This window comes from Actinia tenebrosa, unplaced genomic scaffold (genome assembly GCF_029948245.1).
Source record: "Actinia tenebrosa isolate PJP-AT-01 unplaced genomic scaffold, QUT_ActTen_1.0 PGA_scaffold12__29_contigs__length_12842862, whole genome shotgun sequence".
NCBI lineage: Eukaryota > Metazoa > Cnidaria > Anthozoa > Actiniaria > Actiniidae > Actinia > Actinia tenebrosa.
In genome coordinates, this window is record NW_028292572.1 from 571634 (window position 1) to 591122 (window position 19489).

At 36.2% G+C, this 19489-nt stretch overlaps 1 protein-coding gene across 2 annotated transcripts; it reads left to right on the plus strand.

The window, feature by feature from the left end:
• On the plus strand, window positions 1–18610 carry LOC116302042 (small ribosomal subunit protein mS39). 2 transcript variants are annotated; one of them, XM_089028249.1, is made up of 31 exons: window positions 1–147; window positions 544–599; window positions 1208–1229; window positions 1791–1836; window positions 2551–2619; window positions 2839–2934; window positions 3837–3891; window positions 4604–4666; window positions 5139–5230; window positions 5542–5613; window positions 6068–6099; window positions 6262–6349; window positions 6972–7032; window positions 7511–7593; window positions 8066–8114; window positions 8761–8856; window positions 9234–9311; window positions 9708–9821; window positions 10509–10537; window positions 10833–10930; window positions 11305–11386; window positions 11694–11784; window positions 12223–12305; window positions 12631–12695; window positions 14128–14196; window positions 14773–14814; window positions 15314–15377; window positions 15793–15887; window positions 17340–17380; window positions 17815–17864; window positions 18185–18610. In XM_089028249.1, exons 1-31 carry the CDS (start codon window positions 38–40, stop codon window positions 18206–18208), a joined length of 2115 nt encoding a protein of 704 aa, XP_088884375.1. In that variant the 5' UTR covers window positions 1–37; the 3' UTR covers window positions 18209–18610. The 2 variants fall into 2 exon arrangements, with proteins under 2 accessions (XP_088884375.1, XP_088884376.1); XM_089028250.1 differs by having other exon boundaries at window positions 9711–9821.
• Window positions 18611–19489: the final 879 nt, after the last annotated feature.

The window sequence follows — 19489 nt, forward strand, 5'->3', positions numbered from 1 at the left end:
GAGCAGGCGTTCCAAACCAAAGCAGAGAAGGACTGTTATGGGTCAGTGGTCGCCTCGTGGGCTCAAATCCAAGATGGCGGCCTTGAGTGCTGCTGCAAGATTGACAAGAAGACTCTATGGATTTCGAGTTTCTTTTGCAGCCATTAAGTAATATTTGCTTTTACTGGACTTCTTTAGGTTATAAGGAGTTTGTAGGTGCAGTTAGAATGAAGATATTTGGTACCTTTTGGTAGACACGTGCATTCAAAGCCAATACAGTTTTGTACACGTGAGGCCGTACCAACTCAGGAACCTTCAAATATCGATACTTTGTAACAACCTCTGGTCTGAACAAAGAAAGTTGGGGTTGGCTCAGAAGGCCTAAAATTAATTAATCCACCAGAGCTATCAGCCCAGTGTTTTTTTCGGTGTAAAAAATGTAGTTGGGGGGAGGGGGTGGTGTGTTTAGACCAGCTATGCTGAATAGAATTAGCACAATTGAGGCATTTTTATCATCCCAGTATTGTCTCAAAATTTATTATCATTGGAATTAATTTAATATAGGTGTGTTGCTACAAACTCTAAGATGTATGCAAGTGACGAGCAAAACGTAACTGAAGGTAATAGCCGAAATATTCAAAGCAAAGGTTTCAACATGCAGTTACAGGTTGTGTTTTCACTATAAATGTTAACTTGCATAAAAATCCCTGGAGGTGTTTTAATCCGACGCCTACCTTTCAAGAATAACACTGTCTTTGGCCAATTTATTTGGTAGGACAACTTTAAAAAAAAGAAGAAAAAAAAAGAAAAAAGAAAAAAAAAGCCATTTTGCTAGGTAGTTTAACTTTGCCTTACTTCCGGTGTTGTATTTAAGCTAGTTTAAATTGCCCTAGTGAAAACACAGCCACAGTACTTCTCATTATTTTGTTACTTAAAAAAGCTTACCCACAGACACACACATAAGGTTAACTATAAACGATATTTACAATGATAATAATAATAATATGATGATGACCATGGTAGTGGCAATGACATTAGCTCATAAAGCTAATGATGTTTATAATGAAGGTCAGATAATGAGAAGGATGATGATAATGATATAAAATATATAATTAATTTGTAGTATAAACAAGCTACATTTAGTTGCTTGTTGGATGCCATCATTCTGATTGGCAGCTACTCATTGTCTATTTCTCATAATGTTTTTCATTTTGATTTTTCCGTTCAGATGGAGAGAAATCAACAAAAAGGTAAAAAATATCATGACAAATCATTAATCATTGCAAGTGAATAAGCACAGGCCTACAGTAGTATGTTGGGGTGGTGGTAAAATGCTTGTCTCATATCTTTTGAGTTTAAGGCTTTAAAACCTAGTTGCCCAATGTGAGAGTGGCGCTGGCTGTTTTTTTCTAACTCCAAGGGTCTTTGCGCTCTTTGGTTTTCCTCTCTCTCTCTCAATCGACCCTAACTACTTTAAATTAGTTAGAGCTGTGCCCCGGGTTCATATGGGCTGTAATAGCTGCTGCCAAAAGCACCTTCTCATTGCTTCCCATAAAGCTGCGCCAATTGCTATACTTGCAGTATTGCATAAGTGTTGGCCGCTGCAGATATGCCTTCTTATTACTCCCAGTGCTACCCTCATTGAGCTGCACCACTGCTGTACTTGCAGATGGTGAATAGCAATAATTTTTTTACCAGGAAAGTCCATGGAAATGTGCAACTATTTTACAAAATGAATAATTTGAATATTCTAATTAGTGATTTGTTGATTAAATTTAACACCATTTCTTTGCCCGTTATTTTATCTTTAGGGACCCTTTAACAGTACTAAAAGTCTTGGCCGGCACAGTACAACCAGTAAGTAAGACTACTATCAGTGACTCAAAGTCAAGCCAAAAGCACAGGGTGACCATGCCAATTTAACCTGACCAAAGCTCATTAGCAGTAGATAATTGCCTTGAGCTCGTTGCACTTTTTTTTAGTTTGAAAAACATGGTACATTGTGGTCTAGCTTGTGTGGAGACCACAACACATAAGTTCCATATCACAACATGATGAAGAAGAGATGTTTGCACCCAAGATAGACCACGATGCACGGTTTTCAATCTCTGAAAGCATAAATGCATTTTCTAGGTACAACTCTCAATTCAATCTTGGGGATAGGTACACATTTTGGTATTAATATGAGTTATGGGTGGTCATGCAAGCCAAAAATTGATCAAGCCAAAATTTATTCATTCAGGAGTAGACATTTAACGTGAAGTAACAGTGGATTTGACAGTCTAGTAGCTCTTCATCCATGGGATTTCAATTTGGAATTTAGAAGTTGGTTTTTATGGAGGGAGGAAAATTGGAGAACCCAGAGAAAAACCCTCAAAGCACAGGAGAGAACCAACAAGCAACTCTTACTCACATACTACATCAAGCCTAGCAGGACTTGCCATGGGGTCTGCATATGCAATTCTCCCTGAGGGGCTCCTTCATGTCCAAGGCAAATTTAAGAAACGCCTTTAGGTTATGCTGCTCATGTTTATGTTTATGACTGATTTTTTCCCCTGTTTGGAAACCTAGACAGCACTAGCACCACCTAGAGAACTTTTTGAAGATTTTGGTCTATACCTCAAGTCGCCAAGGAAAAGGGTAAGATATTGATATTGTTACATTGATGTAAGAACACTTTCTATCGAAACCTCAAAGTGAAGGCCAAAAGTTAGATAACTCACTGGGTTAATACATCACCCTCTTTAAATAAGGTTTGTTGATTGATTGATTGATTGATTGTCAATATCACTTATATACAGATCCACTACTCATATCGTATATCACTTACTAATGATGCTGGTTTTATTTGTTGTATAGGAAGAATGTAAAATAGCCCGAACTTCAGGGTTCAAAGCAGCAGACTTTATCCTGCACAAATATCCACAGTTGTTTCCCATGAGAAAGGCTGAACCAGTAAGTATTTGTGAGTTAAGAGTTGTGTTCAATAAATGCCAAGCTCATTAATTCTTTTTACTTGTTTTTACCACTCTTTTCGTTGCTTTGCGCTGACCGAGACAGCAGCCGCAACAGGGAAATTGAGCAATACACTTCCGTAAATCAAATAAATTTGTTGGTACCTTTATAGTATGTTCTCTGATTGGCGGCAGTGTATTGCCCTATTTTTCTGTTACGACTGTTGTCTTGATCGGCACGTAGCAGTGAAAAAAGTGGTACTGTAAGAATGGCATAATAGTTCCACAGAGTGGATCTTTATTCATTGAATTGCAATTAGAATTTAGAAGTTGATTTTATTTGTGGTGGGAGGTAAACTGGAGAACCCAGAGAAAACACAGCACGAAGCACACAGAGAAACAACAAGCAACTCTTTTCACATTATGACTGTCAGAGATGGAAGAGTGAAAATATACGAGAAGGTTTCGTTTTGACACTGTAGATAATAGAAAATGCTTGGAAATTTTTACTGTGACCAGTTAACGATGCATCAAATCCAAATCATTGGTAGTGCCCTAGAGCAGTAGAGGCAATGTATTTCTGAATATATATAACTTAATAAAAATTAATCAAATAAGATAAATTTGAAAAAAAGGATGCATGTGCCTAACAAAGATGAAAATTTCATTTGAATTAAAAAGCCTTTCTTCTGAAAAAAAAACCCGACTTAATATACGATTAAACTGTATGAATTATTACAGTACTTTCGCTACCATTACTTTCAATACCATATTACGTTCACTATCAATCATGGTACTTTTACTAACACCATGCCGAAGTCTGTTTGCATAAGGAATTACAAACCAACAACATAAGAAACTTATTACACTGTAATATAACAGGTGTGTGTCTGACATTTGTAGGACTGGCCAGATATGAACCAGGGTGGAGCAATAGAAACAGAACAGGATCTAAAAGGTATTTTTTATCATGTCATGAATACAGGTATATATTTTTTTCAACTGTCTCATTTATCCTATGGCTACTACACTGGTTAGTACCAACCTCTGTCTAGTTCGTGTGATATAGTGTCTGTTATGAATTCTGTTATAAACTGATATATTTATAATAGCTGTTATAAATCTTGTTTTGTGATTGACTGGTAGCACATGCTTTATGAGAGCACACAGTATACACACACACTTTTATTGCATCATTCGCATGTAAAATAATGGTTGTCATTTGTATTTTATAAACGAAAATAATAAAAAACTTGCTTGCTGTGCTAAACAGAGTTTTAAAGCACTTGGAGATTGGCAGACGATCCAGAAGTGTGAAGAAGCACTCCACGACATGTTGTGCTTCTCCTTCTTACACTTCTCTCATGTTCTGCCAATCTCCCCATGCTTTATAACTGCACACAACACACACACATGTTTATTTCTTCATTTTATTGCAAATATGGTACTACATGTAAATAAAGATTGATTGATATGTATACATGTATGGAAATTACAGTACAAGAATGAAGGAAGGAAATAGGGAAAAAGGGAGGAAGCGAGAGAGCTTGGATGAAAGGCAAGGCTTTAGGAAGTTGGTTATTGGGGGTAGGGGAGTAGGGGGGTAGGGAGCAAACGGTAAGTGTACTGCTGAGTAAATGGATAGACAAAAACTTTTTTCTCTGTTGTAGACATCATTGCAGAAATGAAGCCACAAGAAGCAATCACTGGTTATGAAAAGCTCCTTAAAGATGGTAAGCTATAAACAAAGCACACTTACACTACAGTATTCACAGGAGTCTCTGTTCTTTTATTACTTTGTTGTGCTTAGGATCCCTGTGTAATAAATGAGGGGGGTTGGTAAAAAAAAAGAGAGTAACCCACCACAGGTAGCCCACCAAAGAAACAATTAAAAAAAAAGGTGCATAGTGCTGAGAGCGCTTGCCTCTCACCAATGCAACCCGGGTTTGTTTCTTGTACTCTTTGTATGTGAGTAGAGTTGTTTGATGGTTCTCTCCTGTGCTTCAAGGGTTTTTCTGCAGGTTCTCCGTTTTTCCACCTTCCAAGAAAATCAACTTCTAAGTTCTAATTTGATCTAGAAATTAAGAGCCTGGACAAAAATTAATTTTTGTAGAATTCAAGTTAACCCATTACATTGTGAAGTTTTTTTTATTGATTATATTAAAAGTTAGTCTGAAAGATTTTATATTCAATATATTTTCTCAGGAGTCCCTGTTTCACTTCAAACTAGAAATGATTTGTTGGATCTGGTTGGTTACTATGGTACTATTAGTGCTGCCGAACCTGTAGATACTGTGGTAGGTAATAATTGGCGTCGAATTGAGAGTAGGGTTTATGCATAGCATAAGGCAATGCTATGATATGGAATTAATGAAGTTGTTTAAACCAATAAGTCAGTAAAGTCACTACTGACCATAATAATGTTTAGGAACCAAATTTGATTAGTTGGGTGATCATGAGTCTTTACAATGATTGAAAATGGTTGTTGTCATCGTCATTGCCCTCATCATCATCATGATTATCAATAATGTTATCAATAATTATAATTGTATTCAATTTTATCTAGTAAAAATGTTTAACTAGAAGCCTTCTGTGTTTATTTTATCAGAAAAGTGGCAGCTTAGAAGGGGAGAGTTCTTCAAGTGAATCTTCCGATGAGAGTTCTTCTGATGAGGAAGAGGTGAATACTTATATCCTCTTTTGTTATGTATTTACATGAGATCTTTCCCATTTATTTTCCCATTTTTTCTCCCTTCCTTTCACTTTCAAACCCTCTCTCTTTCATCTACGTCATCTCTTTTTCTCTCGCACTACCCCTGTTCCCTTTTTTCTTTTTTAAACTCCATTCTAGATTCTCTCCCATTTCATTTCATTCCATCTCTCTCTTTCTTTTTTATTTCCTTCTTTCTTTCCCTCTCTTCCATTCCTCTCATATTCATCAACTCTTCCACCCTTTACGTTGTCTATCTTTCATCCATTCATTCAGTTCATCTTTCCATTTACTTCTCTTACTATTAACCAATTATTACGACAAACCATTCATTCCCCTGCCCTTCCCCCCCTTTTCTTAATCTCAACCCCACGATACTGGCAAGGTTCAGGAAAATCGTTATATTTTTGCATAATCATTTCAGGTAGAGAATGTGAGGCACAAGAGGACATGGAGGTACAGTTAGTAATGGATCATTTTTTCATTATAAGTTGAAGTATTTTGTGCACATTTTATGTTTTATGCAGAAGAGGGGATGGGGGGTTGTTTCCCACTACTTCCCCTAGATTCCCCAGTGATGGCCCAACTAATCTTATATTGTAATAATTTTGCTATCAGTATGGATAATTATGCAGAGAAGTTATTCAAAAGTATGGAAGACAAAAACTCAAGATCTTATGATGCTATGATTCTTGCTTTACTGAAGGTAAGTCCGTGTGTGTTCAAGGATCACAGAAATATTTACTGAATGAGATGAGAAACTGTAAATCGGTTTCATATGACGTGACAGCTACCTTATTGGTGTACCTTCGACAATGATAACTTTGTCATTAGTTTCTTTTGTTAGGTACATGTACACCAAATGTAGCCGCCATCTTGTCAGTTAACTTTCTAGGGGCCGAGTTATTAACGGTGTATTGTATTTGATATTTTGATGAAGAAATGAATGAATGGTTGAATGAATGACTGAGCGAGTGCGTGTCAGAATAAAAAAATGGATGAATGAATGTTTAAATGAATAGACCTTATTCGTGGTGTGACAATGTTTTCCCATTTGAACGTGACAAGCCTCTAGGGGAATGAACAGCTATTGTTTTGAAACTCTTCAGGATATCATCGTTATTCCTTTCGTATCCTTCAGGATACTCACAAATTTTTTTAAAGAATAAGAACAAAAGAAAATGAATCTCCTAGAGATTTCTCACGCTGAAAACATTGTCACACCAGGAATAAGGTCTACAAATGCAGAATGGATAGATGAAAATACTAAATGATATAATGATATATCCATTGTCAAATTAATTAAACAAATCTATTCCCTTGTTTAGCACAATTATCATGAAAGAGCATTTGAATTATTTGAAGATATGAGAGAACAGAATTTTCAAGGTACTGGAAGTTCTAGAATCCATAAGGCAAAAGTATAGCGTGAAATATTCCAGGAGCACTTGATGTATTGTCTGTGTTTACCTCACCTAAAGTATGCACTTGCCTTATTGCAAAAGTTGAAATTTTATGTTATTTAGAAGGAAAAAAAGAAGTGAATAATCTTTAAATTTTCCTTTTTCAAATGCCATAAAAAAAAGTAAAAAACAACAACAACAACAACAAACAAACAAAAAAGAAAGAGAAAGGTACAAAACTGAAGAACCCTGAAAAAGCCATGGCTTGTGACAAGGGATAGAACAAACATCAAAAAAATTCTAATCACAGGTGTTTTATTGCAATCTATATGTCTACATAGTGGTAAGAAACAGAGCCATTTATTGCAGTGCTTGCCACCTTATACTTTTGCTTTGTTGTTTAATTCTAATTGTCAGTGTTTTCTGTGTGTCTAACTTGCACCTTTTTTGTTATTTCACTACAGCTTCTATTTATACGTACAATGGATTAATCAACAAAAGCTATGTATTTTATGGATATGGAGAAAAATTGTGGAGTGCTGTATTGGTAAGTCATCAATTCCTGATGCATTGCTTAAGAATCATAATTTCATCTTTTTTTCAAACATTATCTACCTGTGAGGCTTCAGTTTTGTTTTGTGCCAGTGTGTTAAAGTAAATAATTTATATTATTGTTTCTGTCTTTTTACTTTTCGTGTGCATTCTTCATTCTTGTACTGCATTCATTCTTGTACTGCATATCGTCAAGTCATAAACAAAATTTTAAAAAGATTTTAGCATAAAAGGTTTTGCCAGGGGGAGGAAAACCAGATAACCCAGGGAAAAAAATCCAATCAAGGGAGAGTTCGGACAAAGTCTATTTATTGTGTTGGGTCCAGGAATCAAACCTGAGATCCCAGAGGTAAGGAAGTGCAGGAATATGCTAGCACTACCACTGCACTAACCTTCAGTTTATTCCCATCAGCATTTGTTGTGCTGTCTTGATACTTGTGCCCTCATGTTTTGGCATTTTTCACTAGAACTTGATTGAACACATGAAGCAAGAACCTGTTGTTCTTCCAGATCTCTGTAAGTGTTCTTTGAATACTCTAGTTTTTAGTTCTCTGTTGCTTCCCTACTAGCAGAGCTTCCTTCGTTGGCTTCACAGGTCCGTATTATTTTGTAGTGTTTTAAATTGGTATTTGTGAATATCTAGACACTGACACAAGGCTTATGCTCATTAAACGAGTCTAGTCATCAAGGAAAAAAGCGGTATTGTACAAATTCAAAAACGATCTATTCTGACTTTGTACTCCCAAAGGCACCATGGGCTTGTCAGTGGTAACCAAATAAAATGATCAAATATAGACACTTCTACGACAATAATTATTAACTTCATTTAGAGAGGGTAATGTGTGACAGTCTCAACTGATAAACTTGTGGCACTCTACATTGTATGTTTGATGTCTCTAAGTGAGAATGGACTGCCATTTCATAAGGTCATCCAAACAACGGCAAAGGTCTAATCATGTGGTTTCATGGTTCATGCATGGAGAAAGCAAGAGGTATAACTAGAGTGCCTGGGCCAATAGACTTGCTACAAATTTTTAGTTTAAAAGTAAAGCTTCAATTATAGTCTACTCTGAAAGAACCACTGCATTGACATTTATAATTTAATTCAGTTAGGCTTAATAAAGAAGAGAAGTTACAATTCATTGAATTTATACATCCTCAGATACTTATAATGAGATTTTAAAGCTGTGTGCTCTTATTCCTAATGGTTCTGACAAGGCTCTTGAAGTGTTTAGAGATATGTGCAGTAAAGGAATTGGTAAGACAAATTATAATATTATAACTAGAATGAAAAGTATAGAAAGCACAGCCACGATATATATTTGATTAATAAATTGATTTACATCCTTTCATTCGACATGTAGCCACCAATCTATCCTTGCCTTCTTTCTTTTTTCTATCTATCCATTCAACAATCAATTTTCCATCCATCCATCAACTGTCCATCCTTCAATCCATCCACTGTCCATCCATCCATCCATCCATCCATCCATCCATCCATCCATCCATCCACCCACCCACCCACCCACCCATCCATCCATCCATCCATTCATCCATCCAAACATCCATCCATTCATTCTGTTCAATCTTTCATGTACATGTAATTACAAGTTAATAAGTAATTTCCAATTTCAGAGCCATCCTTAGCTACATTTAGTCGTGTTCTCAGAGCTGAATACTACAGAGACAGGAGCATGGCACTGTATGAAAATGGTGAGTTCATTAAAAGCATCTCCATTTGGGCACACTTAATTAATGGTCTTGCTTAGTTGTGTGACCCTCACCATACATTTAACACCCTTTTTTAGTTTATTGTCTTTTATTTTAGTACAAGTTGGAAGTTATTAAAATAAGTAAACAAACAAACAAACAAAAAAACAAACATACATACAAATGAACAAACAAATGAAAAAACAAAGAAACAAATGAATCATCCTTTTCTAGTTTATTGTCTTTTATCTTTCATGTAGTACATGGTTGAAGTTATTAGATAAATAAACAAAGAACAAACAAACAAACAACTGAACAAACAAACAAACAAATTGATAAACTAATAAATCAAAATAGCGTCAATTAAACTCCATGGTCTAAATCTTGATTTTTTATCAGAAGATGAGGGAGATTTAAAACTTAAACAAAATACCAACAACAGTGTCCTTCAAGCCATTATCAGCCACTTGGAAACATATGACAAGCTACCAGGATTGAAGCATTCATCTGATAGTATGTATTTTAATACTCCAGATTTGAATTCCTTGTTGCTCAGGGTTACCCTCGACTTGTGTAGAATATTCATGTCTTCCAGGTCTATGGAATGTAATGGAAATGCATTGATTGATGTCCATCAAAACCTACTTTGTCACGATGGCAAATTGTATGATTTCACTTGTGTGATTGAGAAGCACTGTAAAAGTTGTACATTCTTTACCTTGCTGTTGAGTATTAATTTTGTGAATATTTATACACTGGTATGAGGCTAAGCCTGAGCAATTAAGTCGATAATCAAAGAACACAGTGGTAACTTGCAACTCAAAAAAGGTCTGTTATCATCATACCATGAGTCGGGGGGGGGGGGGGGGGGGGGGAGAATACAGTGCATGTACAATGTGGTGGAGGGAGGGGAGGGAAGGAGAGGGAAGAACAAGAAAGAAATGGAGAGGGGAGGCATGAGTTGTCGAAATGAATGGCAAAGAAAGTTCTAAAAATTAATGTGATGTCAGGAAAAAGATAGATGGGAGAATGTGTTGTAATGGTAAGTGAAGGGAGTAAGGAGATTGGAGTCAACAGAGATTTCACACAAGAATTATAGAGTCATGTGAACACTTCATATGCAAGTTAGGCATGCTGTTTATTAAGTAAACAAACACTTACGCAAAAACCTTCACCGCTTTCTTTCTTTTCATTTTTCAGTCAAATTTTTCAACACTGCCATGGGATCAGTAAGTTTAACTACGAAACAAAATGTTGGTTGGAGATCTGAAACCTAAACCTGGTGGCATATTTAGCTATTGCTTGTTGGAAGTACTAATTTTTAAATAAATTGTTAAGACCTTCCTTCATATCTAAATTCACAGCTCACAGCCCAAAACTCATTAATTTCAGTCTCAGATTTCAAATCTCTGACAAAAGCATTTTTTGAAATAGGACTGGTGTAGTTTCTTCAGTTGACATCGTTCTCTAGATTTATGAATCAGCCTTCACAATTTTGATTTGTTCTTATCATTCTGTTTATAGGCACTTTTTTGCCAAGATGCTAATGCAGCTCACAGACTCTATGCGTTGGCAGAGACCAATGACAAAACTCTGCTAGGACAAAAAAGAGGATTATTCTAGTAAGTATGTTAGAATAATTGCTTGATTCTGGCTCAAATTAACCATGAAACCTCTCTTCCCCCTACTAAATAGACCCCTTGCAACTCAATGCAGCTCAATTTGGGGGGCAAAACAATAGGCTTTCAATTATCTGGTGATTGAAATTCTTTTGTTTTTTCCTCTGAACTGAATCCCTTTAACGTCAAGTGCAAGGGGTCTATACATTCCAGTTTTTAAGTAGGTTTTCTGTTGCTCAAGATTGTGTGGAATTTCAAAGTAATGCTGACGTTGTGCATTTTCATGAGCAATGTACTCAAGGATCACAGTATTACTTACTAAATTTGAGCAGTGACTTTTTTCTGTTTCTCATTTCCATCTCATTTTCTCTCATCAGTGCAACGTTTTTAGTAACATTAGCCCAGTCAGAGAAAAGTGCTGAGATTGTCTATCACATGTACAAGGAGCTTGTTCCTGCGGTAAGTTAAACTTTCCACTCATTTTTCCATTTCTGAAAATTTGTTTTGCACCACGACATGGCTGACGTACATACTGTATGCGGTCAGCAATACACTGTGTTGTTGCCTTTTCCATCAAACTAAGATGCAAACAAGTTTTGAATTAAATTTCAAGTTAATGTTTTCATTTTCAAAGCTTGTGGCACTTTGCTACTATTAGGCTATAACGTATAGCTTAGTAGTAGCTCATCCAATCAGAACGCAGCATTGATAGACCACTAGTTGGATTTGACGAAAATATAAATTAAGTATATCATTTCATCAACAGAAACTCATCCCACAAAGCTGGGTCTACAGTGAACTATTTAGAATGGTAGAAAGAGAAAAGATGCCCAGACTTGTTCCAAAACTTTATCAAGGTAATGTTAAAGCTGTACAAATGAGAGTTTAGTCATAAAACACACCATTATTTTACTGATTGAGAAAAAGCTTAAAGGACTATTGAATCGAATTTAGCATTATCATGGGATTATTGCAGGGGGACCAGAAAACCCTGTGTAAACCTCAATGGTGATGAGGAATCCAGGAATGTAACTCAAGACCCCAGAGGAGAGGGGTCAAGTGCAGTTACCACTAGTCTTGTCTTGATTCTGCTTCAAAAATCCTGCCTAGGGTTAAACCTCGATTTTATGTATAAGATTGAATAATTCTTTTGTTTCAGTGAAGGTCTGTGTTCAAAGTTCAACTGTCGATATCTGTAATTTTATTTGAAATGAGGGTGACCTCAAGTAAGGGGATATTTTATGAATTTAAAAAAAAGTCTATTTACTTCAATGCAGTTTTTTTATCCATCCCAGACATGAAGCGTTATAGAGTACCAATCAATGAACAAACTTGCAGAGGAATATTTTCAGCTTTAGCAAGAAGAACATCTCCCAAGGTATGACAGAGTACTGACAGTAGATTGAACCTCTTTTAAGCAGCCACAGTACTTGGCAAATAGTCTACTCAGATTGTCAATGAAAAGTAATAATTGGGTTGACATACTGTATTTGAGGTATAAATTACTGCAAATACCCTCTTTGTGGGTTTGATTAGTGGCTGCTAAAAAGAGTTGGTTCAAATAGAGGGCGTTAGTTAGTAAATAGTCACCCATTTTGGGGAAAAATGGCTGCTTTAAAATTTAGAATCTAAGCACTTCTATTAGTTAAATTAATTAATATGTAAAACCAATATTTATACCTTTATATTTTTCATTATTTCAGAATCACAAGCAGTATATAGAAATTATGACCGATGTGTTTTTCTGGATGAAAAAATTTAATATACCGTAAGTAGGCTACTCTAACTTATATTATTATAAGTTTTTTAACTGCAATAAAATCTAACAATGATCATAGAATCAGTACTCTGCTGCAGGGAGCTCGGCTCAGAGATGTTACACATATTTTTTTCATTTGCAATCAATCAATCAATCAATATTTATTTAGTACATCATTCTGACATCTCCACCATGTTGTTATTAATACTACCAACATGGCCACCATATCTTTTACCATTTTCATGTTATATCATTCTGACATCTCCACCATGTTGTTATTAATACCACCAACATGGCCACCATATCTTTTACCATTTGCATGTTATATCATTCTGACATCTCCACCATGTTGTTATTAATACCACCAACATGACAACCATATCTTTTACCATTTGCATGTTACATCATTCTGATATCTCCACCATGTTGTTATTAATACCACCAACATGGCCACCATATCTTTTACCATTTGCATGTTACATCATTCTGACATATCCACCATATTGTCATTAATACCACCAACATGGCCACCATATCTTTTACCATTTGCATTCTATATCATTCTGACATATCCACCATGTTGATATTAATACCACCACCATGGCCAACATATTTTTTACCATTTGCATTCTATATCATTCTGACATCTCCACCATGTTGTTATTAATACCACCAACATGGCCACCATATCTTTTACCATTTGCATGTTACATCATTCTGACATCTCCACCATGTTGTTATTAATACCACCAACATGGCCACCATATCTTTTACCATTTGCATTCTACATCATTCTGACATATACACCATGTTGATATTAATACCACCACCATGGCCACCATATTTTTTACCATTTGCATTCTATATCATTCTGACATCTCCACCATGTTGTTATTAATACCACCAACATGGCCACCATATCTTTTACCATTTGCATGTTACATCATTCTGACATCTCCACCATGTTGTTATTAATACTACCAACATGGCCACCATATCTTTTACCATTTGCATTCTACATCATTCTGACATCTCCACCATGTTGTTATTAATACCACCAACATGGCCACCATATCTTTTAAAAATGCCATGTACATCACTACAGATTATGTAAGACAGTCAATAGTAATGCTTCCCTTTATTCCTGAGTTACAATCATATTACATCATGACAGCGTACAACTTACTGCGTTTTGACTAAATCAATAAGCCCCCCCTCTCAATTAAGCCCCCTCTCTCCAATAAGCCCTCCCTCAAACTTGCCTGAAATAATTAAGCCCCCCGGGGGCTAAATAGAGGATTTACGGTATGTTAAGTTTATTACAGCTCATGTTTTTAGTCAGGCATTCCTGTAGTGATGATTGGTTAATTAGTCTGTATGCAAACACTGCTTTGCCCAGAAACTTCCTACTTTTAACTGAACTAAAATTTTCTTTGTTCAGAATATCTCCCTATATGATTGGTCAATTAGTACGGCAGTACTGTGCTGGAGGACACCTGAAACAGGCTTGGTAGGTACAACCTTGTATCAAAAAATAAAAGTGCTGATAATGATCACTGTCTTTCAATACAGTGAGAGCTGAGGCAGTAGCAAAGGTAGTGCATGGTCGTCAAACTAGATGTCCATGGTTTAATCCTCAGGATCTCCATGTCTTTTTCAACCTCTCTCTAATCTGTGTACAGTAGCTCTAGCTTTAAATACTCTTAAGACAGAACACTGGTGGAGAGAGAGAGAGGGGAAGGTAAAGTGTGCATTGTCAGCTCCTTGGAGGACCAGTTACCAGCAGAAGGAACACTGACATTAAATAAGGCCTTTACCTTTTAATTTATTGTGAGAGTTCTATACTCAGATCTGTTAGTAGGGAGTTGAGTATAAATCTCCACTTTTCGTGACCAGTAACTTCTCTAGTGCGATTGGGTAGGCAAGGGGGAGAGGGGGGGCAGGGGTAACACTCGACATACTCTCTCCATTAAGGCATTTTATACCAATTATGTGTACTCTTGATATTCTCAAAGAACTTCAGTCTTGTTTAGCTATTACTGACATTAATTTTATTTGAAAATAAACTTGGTTTCTTATTCTCTAGGAAAGCAATGGAAATGTTTGATGAATACAATTTCCACCCAACGTGAGTGATAAAAATATTTAAAATAAAACTCTCTTTACTTGTGTCTGACTAGTCATTCTACATTTAGCGCTTTCGCATTAATTGCAGACACTTTTCACTCGCACACACTACCACTACATTTGATGTTCTTGGCTGAGATTGTGATTGGCTGAGGTCTCTATACAATAGAAATTTTGCTTCTCCTGATTGGCCAAAAAATATTTTATCTCAAATTTTGTTCAAGTGGTACAAGTTAGTGTGTCTGCATAATAATGGAGTAGAGTTTTGACCATGAAATGACATGGAATGGTACGAAAATGATGACCTCCTGTTAACCAATCTCAACACATGAAATAAGTCACTAATTATTCATAATAAAAATGCTAGTACACCGTCCCAGTCATGTCTCAGCATGTCTCAGCACCTTCCATTATTATTTTTTACTTTCACAGTTGTCTGATGCTCTAAGAAACCAATTGAAAGTTTTTTGGTTCTTAACTCTTTGTGTGCTTTTCTTCAGATACGTGGCATTAATGCAACTTCTTGAATGCTGCAGCGTGAATAAAGATCGTGAACAGGCTATGGTATGCTCAACTTACAATATTATAACTAGTATACTTTCAGAAGCTAGACTGTCGGTATTTAAATTCACATTTTAAAGAATCGTTTGTGTTGAAGGTTTTGTGCGATAAAATGACCAGAAAACCTCTGTTGACCCCTCATACAACTTATATTGAGATCAAAGTCAGGGCACTGAAACAACCTCTGGGCTGATCAGTCAGGTCATGGCTAACTCACGGATCCAACCCTGAAACAACCTCTGTGCTGATCAAAGTCAGGTCACGGCTAACTTACAGATCAAACCCTGAAACAACCTCTGGGCTGATCTAAGTCAGGTCACGGCTAACTTACAGATCCAACCCTGAAACAACCTCTGGGCTGATCAAAGTCTGGGCATGGCTAAATCTCACAATGTATCAAATTTGTCTTTATTTGCAGAAAGTATTTGAGATCTTGGCCAAGTATGGCTATGTTATTTCTAAGAGAAAGCAAAGCAGTATATTTGATAATACACAGATGCCATTATCCCATAGGTAAGCTTAGGCCATGGCTAAACGGGGAAACATGTTTTTTTCGCGCACGTTTCCTCGATGTTTCCCAGTTTAGCCATATGTGAAACATTGCTGTGTGCAACAAATTTTGCTTCCAAGACGCAAAAAAAAAATTTTTTTTGCTGTGCGGCAGAAACCTTTCATGTTTTTAAGACACATGGAAACATTGTTTCCCAATGTTCCCTGACAGTTTTGCCACCTTAAGAAACATTTAGGGAAACATGTTTCCTCATTTAGCCAGGGCCTTAGAAATATGAACATATCCAGCCTCTCAGCCCCATCCACAGCCCACAGCAGAGACGGCAGAACCCCACTTTTTGTGAAATTTTAATACATTTTCACTAAACTCAGCCCCTCCACCTTGCCATACAATGTCACTATTGAGCCCCCCCAATCAAAAAACTGCTCCGCTGTACCTGCACAGTGGAGGTACAGTAAAAACACCAAAGAGTCAATAAGCAGATTTAATTAATTCACTGTTAAGGACTTTACTGATAAAGACATTGCAAGCAACTTGAACACTTGAAGAGATTAGCCAAGGATATAATTATTATGTTGCTAGATTTGCTACCTGAGAACATTGTTTCTAAATTATTGTTAATTCAAGTTATATCTAAGAAACTTGTTGGGGGATGTAGTATTATAGGTATAGACCCCAGACCCTAACCAGCTGAGCTGTGAATTTTGTTTTTGCCAATCACAGCACATTTAGCTGTTTTGCCGCTGGCCCTTATTTCCAAGGTTCTTCTTACCCAACTTTTGTGTATTTTTCTGTTTTCTTCTGACTAAAATATGATAATTATATACATGCCTACTTGCAAGAAGGTTGTCATACGATGTTAGAACACTAGTAATTTAGTGAGAAAGGAATACATTAAAAGACAAAAGAAAAAGTTCAGCTTCAGTAATCTTCTTTTGTTTTTTAATATAATTCCTATCCCACTAAATCACTAATGTAGTTCTATTTTCGTATGACAACGTTCTTGCGAGTAGGTGTACATGCCTACAAGAAGCAGAAATATGGAAAGGAAGAATAAAAACAATTTCACTTTACTGCCATGTTTTCTTCTTTCAAGCTTAGGGCTGGTCATTTTGTCCAATCATGCTTTGCGCGCTGTGTTCACAGCTCAGCTGGGAGATGCCCATTGACAGCTTGTAGATTTTACCTCAACCTTGTGTTGTTGAATAAAGGAGCCGACAATCTCATTCCAGTAACCTTTCCATTCCATATAGAACCTCTAGAGCAGGTGCATGTTACATCATAACCGCCATCTTGGTTGACGATAACAAAGCATTCCTCATTAGCTTCTCTTATTAGATCAACCAACATGGCGGCTGTTTCATTTTATTTATATCTCAAAGGATTTTGAGTCACATGGTTGCACACACTCTATAGTCATGGTTTAATAATCACCTTGTTGTTATTTGCCATAGGTTGTACATAAATGGTTTGTTTAAAAATGCTGAGGAACTTGGTAAGTAATAATGGTGGAAAAATCTTTTTTCTTTCTTCTTTCATTCTTCCCTCCTGTCTCCCTTCCTTTTCTTTTTTGCTTCTTTAATTCATAACACTTCTTTTGAGTATTTCCTTTTTTTTATCCATTCTCATTTTTATTTCTTTACCTCCCTCCTTTCTTTGTTCCTGTCTGCCTGTCTCGATCCAAGTGTTTCTGTTTTCAAGAATTATTGTTTATATTAAGTCTTGCAAAGGATTAGAGTGCAAACAATACAACCGTGAAACTTTAGTAATACTAAATAGCACAATTTCATGCAAATTCCATTGTTTTCTATTGTTTAACTAGCACTATTTTGTACTATTTAGTATAGTGTTCCACGGATTCAATTGTTTGCACTCTAGTATTACAACTTCAGTTATTATTCATACTATTTTTAACTGTTTGAATAACAGATAAGCGAAGGGCTAAATACAACATGCCAAAGCAGCCAGAAGTTTCCAAGGTACCATATAATTATTTTTTAGAAGGGTATATTGGTGTCTTTTTTAAACATGATTCTAGATTTGCCAAATTTGGCCAATTATAAAATTGCAACCAAATTATATTTCCTTATTTGTTTAGAGCTGCTTTCTTACTAAGAAACTGTAATTATGCAAATTAATTACTTCAATCATAGGATTTACACTCAAGCACTAGCTATGAAATTTCAAGTACATCTGTAGCTTGCAACTTGTAACATACCTTGCGATTTTTGTCTCACTTGTATAACTTCAGCTTAACGAATCAATGTAGTAAATATATATTCTTTATTTTGTTTGATAGAATGAAGAGATGGAGAACTTGTAAAAATTTGTCAATGGCAGCAAACAGAGGGGGGAAATGGCAGATACACACTTCAGTTAGTTTTTGATTGACAAACTCGGACAGACTGTAGAGCTATTATGTTGTGAACTTGCACAGTCATTACATGACATGAGGTGAAATATTATGACGTTCCCCAACAGGGCCCGGTAGATTTAAGGATAGAGTGGTATATCCGACAGATTTATCCAATGAATAAGTCAATGTAGTTATCCAATCAATTTCTCCACTTTTATCTGTTGAATAGACTGCTATCTGTAGACCCTTTATATGACTAGGCACAGTTGTTAATCTGTCACTGGACTGCCGCAAAAAACAGTTGCACTATGTATCTTAGCTTTTGAAAGCTAGATTGTTATTTAACAGAATAAAACAAAATTAATACAATGGTAAAGAGTTCTGAAACTGTTTAGCACTTCATATACTGTAGGGTAAAATGATTTTAGAATAGACCCCTTACAGCACTTTGGAATGCAGCTCAATCTGGGGGACAAAACGATAGGTTCCAATTATCAGGAGAATGGAATTCTTTTGGGGTCTATAGGAATAGAGAAGCAAGGTTGGTGAGTGCATTGCCTCTCAGGAGGCTCAAGGATTTTTCTTCAGGTTTCTGGTATTATTAACTCCACAAATTTCATTATACCTCTTTAGTTTGGGTGTAATGGTTTCCCATTTCCTACCATATGTCATTCATAGATGCATGATTGGTTTTGTTACTTTTTATTCATGACAAGGATTTTTATCCAAAGTTCTAATATTGTTTCAGGTGGAGATTAAATCATTGAGAACATTTTTCCTTCATTTTTAATTAGTGGTTTATTATGAGCGGTCCACAGGCAGCCCAAACAAGGTTCCTGTGTATGGTTGATAAACAGTTCTGGCGAAGTTTCAGCGTGATTTGAGATTTTATTGATGGTTTTTTTTAGAGGAGCGGATTTTGGAGAAACCCACTAAACGGCCTCAAATCGCGCTGAAACTTTTCCAGAAGACTGAACAAAGTAAAAGAAACAACTGCAGCAAGTTTTGAGGCAAATTGTTGATTGAAATATTTTATTGTCATGACTTCATCATAACTCCCATACATTCCCTCATAAACCATACACAGGAACCTTGTTTGGGCTGCCTGTGAGGGGTCATACCCAGAAATACGTCACAACTAAAAGACTCTATATGTATAATAAGGATAGAATTGAAAACATTGCCCAGGCTAAAAATAGGTTCATTTGTGCTACAAGTTACCCAATCTGCTTCCACTCAGCTAGCTCA